Source organism: Anneissia japonica, unplaced genomic scaffold, assembly GCF_011630105.1.
Source record: "Anneissia japonica isolate Jap-2015-1 unplaced genomic scaffold, ASM1163010v1 scaffold287720_len810639_cov167, whole genome shotgun sequence".
NCBI lineage: Eukaryota > Metazoa > Echinodermata > Crinoidea > Comatulida > Comatulidae > Anneissia > Anneissia japonica.
Window position 1 is genome coordinate 734,166 of NW_022736945.1, and position 6,344 is coordinate 740,509.

At 36.9% G+C, this 6,344-nt stretch overlaps 1 protein-coding gene across 2 annotated transcripts in view; it reads right to left on the minus strand.

Annotated features, from left to right (window-relative positions):
- The window catches only part of LOC117116990 (phospholipid-transporting ATPase ABCA1-like), a 50,417-nt gene that overhangs the window by 13,900 nt on the left and 30,173 nt on the right, over window positions 1-6,344 (minus strand). The window contains exons 25-32 of one of the 2 annotated variants that reach the window (XM_033261158.1): window positions 6,030-6,169; window positions 5,276-5,413; window positions 4,359-4,600; window positions 3,811-3,934; window positions 3,333-3,550; window positions 2,665-2,839; window positions 1,767-1,934; window positions 462-689 (exon numbers count right to left, since the gene is read on the minus strand). In XM_033261158.1, the coding sequence (XP_033117049.1) occupies window positions 462-689; window positions 1,767-1,934; window positions 2,665-2,839; window positions 3,333-3,550; window positions 3,811-3,934; window positions 4,359-4,600; window positions 5,276-5,413; window positions 6,030-6,169 (1,433 nt within the window). The remainder of the gene's footprint in view (window positions 1-461; window positions 690-1,766; window positions 1,935-2,664; window positions 2,840-3,332; window positions 3,551-3,810; window positions 3,935-4,358; window positions 4,601-5,275; window positions 5,414-6,029; window positions 6,170-6,344) is intronic. The other variant, XM_033261159.1, reaches the window with a different exon arrangement.

The following is a 6,344-nucleotide window of genomic DNA, read 5'->3' on the forward strand; positions in this document are numbered from 1 at the left end:
TTGATGTGATGTGATGTGATGACATGTTTTTGTCCAATAAAATTGAATAGTGTGGAGAGGGCTCAAGATATATAACATGGATCTGTGCACATGCTTAAAGGGTGCGGAGCTTCTCTGATTGTGGAGCAGTGCACATCTTTACTATCTGTGTATTTACTTTACAAACTTTCAGCAAAATTTTAATTTCACATGTGTGACGACAATATCTTGGGAAGTCCATGAAATGTTGAGCATGTGTCTCAAGAAAGATAAAACAGGTCTTGTGTGAATCGGCATTAGTAAAGCATACAAACTTATTAAATTATACTGAATTATTGTGTTGATTTGATCCCATGAATATTGGAGTTCAAGCATATGTGTGCAATAAAGCGTTAGGACATTGATCTTTTAGTTTTGGAATTTGAGAGATTCCAACAGCAGGTGAGAACAAGCCAGAAACAGATGTGAATTGGAGCCCATACCAGTGGCCTCTTCAGATGGACTGTCGCCATCATCTAACTGGAACGAAACCTTGGAGGCTGATCGTTTATGAACTGGTCGGATTGTTGTATCTCCCACTGCATCAACCTTTCTTTTCCTGTCCCCTCCACCGTTGGTAAGGGGTAAAGCATCCGTGCTGTGCAGGCTTAGGGGTGCTGACTTGGTATTATAGGGAATGTTATCTGCAGTTGGAGTCTGTTGTATATTTGCTGTATGTTTTGAAAAGGAATATAAAGTAATGATAATCAAAAAATCCTGTGTGAAGCCACTGCTACTTAAAAAAAGTGACATCATTTTGAATTGACATGTGATCAGTGGCGTCACCTTCGGGCATCATCATACAGAAACCACATTATCTCAGGGCTCATATAAATGATCGCTGCATTTTTTTGTTTTGTTGGAGTATGTCTTGCGAATCATACTTGATCGATGTCGCGCGAGACGAGCATGGTGTCCCCATCCTATGTTCTCTGGCAAAGCAGTTATCAGTTCATAAATGCCATAACCTCTGAGCGCGAGGGGGGGAAGCTCCCTCAGACCCCCACCATGAGCCTTCATCTCTTTGACCCCGACCAGGGCCCTACATGGTCCCCTGGCCCCAGCGTTTGTTTGTTCGCTCCGCTCGCAAACTTAACCCTTACTCCGCTCGCTTATTAGGGTCCCAATAACAGTCACCACCGGGCGCCACAAACTCCGGCACACCACTGAATGTGATATTGATTAGGTGACAATTAACAATCCAATCATATAATCAGATTATTATGTGACTGGGAATTACAAGTATTACATGACATGAAAGTGTTTACGATAAAAACAAATCACCAGTGGTATAGGGGACATTCCCCAAATACATATACATCAAAAGAAAAGATATGAATTATGAACATATAAAGATTAAAAACTATACTCATGCTTGACAAAATATAATTGCAATATTCACATACATAATTAAATGCAGTATTATTATGTGAAAATATATTATTAAAAAAAAAACAACTTCATATTATAATTCATTCACAAATATTTACAAAATATACTGTAACATCAGTCATACAATGTACTCTTCTTATTGTGTGAAATGATTAAATTATTCTTATCTAAATAGATGCAGTATAAGCCTGAATTTTGAAATTGCTAGTTGCAGGTTTTGCAAAAAAAGTTAGTATTTCTAGGATACCTTCACCCCATACTTCATTAGCAATTCTACCCTAGGAATGCAGAGCTTTCTAGTTTCAAATCAGTGCCTCGTAATAAAACAGAAAGCAGAAAACATTTTTGGCACTCACTCCTGTGTTGCTTCCTAGAACCGAACGACACTGCACCTTCATCGAGAATGTCTACTTCAGACGGTGTAGTTGGTGTTGTTGATGTTTTTTCTGTTTCCGCTATTGAAGGAAACACATCCTCTTCTTGTTCTTCACGATTGAGAGCCTCGAGGTGGACATTATCACACTCTACAAGAATCACGTTCTCAGTCAATATAAATTATAGCATTTGGGTTATGTAAATATTATATCGTTCTACTTTTGACGTACAACTACATGTTATTAGTGCATAAAATTCTTCCCACACAAAAATCAATCCATGGTCATGCCCCATTATATTGTAACAGAATTTGGTATTTCCCCAGAGTCACCCAGGTCATGGGGAATGGATTAACCCAGATAGGAAGTGGATCAGCCCAAACTTAGTTTAAATTAGACTAGCCCTCCAAAGCCCTGTTGTTTTGGGCAAGTTATGCAAATTAACTACTTCAGTTGAGTTTTGTTAGGGAGAGGGTAGGATTGATGCTTGAGAATTTGTCTGGGACAGTTGCATTGACTTCCAGTAGTAAAGTGGGCTGATCCGTAAGATAAGGGTACCTGTTTGGGTTTCTATCTGTCTGCCCCTGTATTGTTGAAGTTACGTGGGAGTAATTAAGGGTGAGTGATCACGATTGTACTCTGGCCGAACCCGTGGTCTTCTTGACAAGGACCAGGTCCGTTACAATATATATAACTCTAAATGATAAACATTTTCTTCCCATTCTACTCGTCCTTCCCAATCCCTCCAACTAATTACTCTATTAGTCAAGCATATTCCTATTGTATCAATTACATTTCATGCTAAAGTATTATGTTTTAGTATTCTATCAAAGCAATGAACTTTAGCTACATAGTCAAAAGTCAAGCAATTCTTCCTTACCATCATCATCTAACAAAGTCTGCTGATCATCGGAGCAACTCAAATTGGGCATACGATAGCTTCGTCTACGTAAGCTGCCACGACCAAGGAAGGGACGCGGTAGACGGCCACTGTCAGTCAAGATCTCCCCTTCAGCTGAGTCTACTCCTGTCTCTTCAGCTACACTCAAGAATACCTAAGTATTCAAGACAAAATTATAAACATATAATACATATAAAAAATACTAAAAACTATACTCATGCTTGACAAAATATAATTGCAATATTCAGATACATAATTAAATGCAGTATTATTATGTGAAAATATATTATAAAACAAAACAAAAAAAAACTTCATATTATAATTCATTCACAAATATTTACAAAATATAACATTAGTCATAAAATGTACTCTTCGTATCATTTTAGAGTCACATGTTCGTAAGATCACCCTAAATCGGTGTAGCCTTCAAGTCACATTCCAGTTATTGTGCTGAGGAAGACCGTGGTATACAGTTGAAAATTTCACGGTAAGGAAATTTGTTTGTGTTGTGATCAAAAGTTTAAACTTTCATTACATATAAAAAATATTGTTATAAAAGCGCATATTTTTATTATCAAAATGACTATCATATATCTGAAGTCTAAATACATGAGTTTATTTTAAAATTAGAACAATAATATACATACCTCTTCTAGAGTTGTGTCTGAGATACCATAGCTGTTGATGTGTAGAAGATCTAAATTATTTTCCAGATCTTTGAAAAGAGCTTCAAAGGCACCTCCTTTGGCTGCCAATGTTGGCAGGATGTAAGAGACTTCTGTACCAAAGGTCTCATTGACCTTTGCATCTGGGATGTGGCGCTGAATGAATTTTGTTAGTTCTACCTCCGAGCAATGGCCATGATCTGAGAAAATTGTGAGAATATTTAAGAAAAATTAATGGCAATGTTAGTAACCTATGAGTAAGATACATATCTAAATGAACACTTACCCACCTTCCCATACTAAGATCGTCTTGTAAAATTTATCATTTAAATTATTTGGGTGATTTTCATCCCAGAAACAAAAATATACAAGTTCATCGAGGTAAGTATTCACAAAATAGACACAAGAATTATGACAGAGTTGTGAGAGGGGGTGTTGTTCTCTCTTGATATATGCTTACCTGTTATGTCAGTACCCCCACAAGCCCCAGTAGCTCCTTCAAGATTAACTGGATATTCAGTTGCAGATTCTGACGCTGTTTCAGAGCCTACACCTTCATCTTTATCAAGATCTTCAAGATTCAGCTAAAAAATACCAATTGTTATCAATATCAATGAATCACATGTAAATTAACTGTATCATCTAGCATAATTGATAACAAAAAACTATAAAATTGACAACAAAATTAACTAATTTTACAACACATACTCTTTGAAGACAGGAAGTATCTTGTACAAATAAAATCATCTATATCTTTTTTCCATAAAAATTAATACCATTTGACTCAATTATGATAAAAAAACTCAAAGTTACTACTATACCAATACAACTAAAAATTTGTTAAGAAGACAAAGGAACTAGCCAAAGACAAACAATTATAGAAGTAGCTTGATAATCCTAAATACTTTCATATATTGAATTTATGTATTGCTAGAAGTAGCTTGATAATCCTAAATACTTTCATATATTGAATTTATGTATTGCTAAGTTAAACCAATGGGAACTCACTGTGATGTCATTTAAGGCGGGAATATCCATTACCCCTTTGACTTTCATCTCCAAGTCGGCTATCTTTGGGTTGCCTTTACCGACCCGTTTGGCAAGCACCAAGTAGTAACCCTGTCCGAATCGACTCTTCAGGAACAACGATGTTCCGCAGCAGCAGAGTTTACCCTGAGAGATGATCGCAATACGATCCCCCAGAATATCAGCCTCATCCATGTGATGGGTGGACATGATGATGGTTCGGCCTGAAGTTTGAGAAAACATGATTATTAATGAAATAATCATGGAATAGCATTGATATTTTTTTTCCCTTCACATTCAACAGCAAGTACACTCACCACTTACAGGATGAGAATGATGCTTTATAAACCAAGTTTCTTTATGAGGCTTAGGGAGTGGAGTTGGTTTTAGTCGTGAGAAAAATTCCTGCCTTGACAGGAATTGAACCCAGAACCCTGGGATTAGAAGGCAAGCATCTTAACCACTGAGCTTTTCAACTCCAATCCTTAATAACAACAGTGGACAAATTTAGGATTGGATTATTTTTGGTGTGAAACATACTAACACCAACCCATTAAGTTTGAATACTTGTTTCCACTAGGGTGACCCTGGTGGTAAAATGGGAAATACATGGGAAGAGATAATGCCCTAATTTTTTTTTCTGAAAAGTGTACTGCATACTTCAAAATGCACACATGGGCCATATTGCACACAGGACCAATGGCTATTGTAACTTGTATTTGAGCCCTCCAGCTATAAACACAAAGTGTGCACAGTTCTGTCTGATGAGTTATGCATCGCCCCTGACTTCTCATAAACAAGGATTCCAATGACTTAAGCGCCCCTCTGATGATTTCCTAGGCTGTGAATGTAGAAATATAAGTATATCATGTAAAAATGTATGGTTTATAATTTCTCACCTTTTCGATACTTGCTCAAAAGATCCCAAATCTCCCTACGTGCATAAGGGTCAACACCAGCAGTTGGTTCATCTAAGACTACAGTTCGAGATCCAGCAACGAAAGCCATAGCAATAGATAGCTTGCGCTTCATACCACCTGAAGAAAACAAGCGACAGCTTAAGCAAAACGCAAAACGCAAACAATGTAATACAACTGACATTTCCACAAAGTACCGTATCTTGGATATTCTAGCTAAGGTCACTCAAAATGAAAGTGGGAGTACGTTAATCCAAGGCGTAACTACAGAGAGATGTCCAGATTGGGCGATTAACTAAAGCTAGCGTAAGTATTCACACAAAATATTTGTATTCATAATCACGCATTTTTATTTCTTGTTTACATCTAGGCCTATTGTGATTGGACAATTCCTGGCCAAATACAAAATCACAGATGCATGACTGTCGTCACTCAGTGGCGTATGCTAATCTGGGGTCTTTAGGTGGATTATTGTAAGCCAGTGATTGCGAGTTAATACTGACGTTCATTCCGCGTACAGGTTCACACCACTCAAGTAACGTTACGCAAGCACAACTCGTGTCTGAACATAGCCTAATCTTTCAAAATTTAAATAAAAAATGGACATTTCATTTAATAGCATCATGTTAAGTTACTAAACTAAATAAAATTGAAAATTACAATTAGACAGATGAAACCAAATAAGTAATTTGTTTTTAGAATAAAACTAAATTTAGAATTGGCATTATTTGTTTACCCGAGAGATTCTTGGAGAGCTCATGTCGTTTGTGTGGCAACCCGATGTCTTCAAGTATTTGTTCCATTTCAATGAGGACGTCTTTATCAGATGCACCTTTCAGACGGGCGTAGAACCACAGATGCTCTATGACGGACATACTACAAGGACAAGACCAATGAAAGTAAAGAAACACCATACACCAAATAAAGACTACATTTAAAATTACTTATTTAAATTTGTATTTAAATTTTATTTATAAACCAGAGCCTTGCAGGCGTCAACGTTCCTATGCATGATACACGACTTTTAGAAGTATATATACTGTCTCTTATA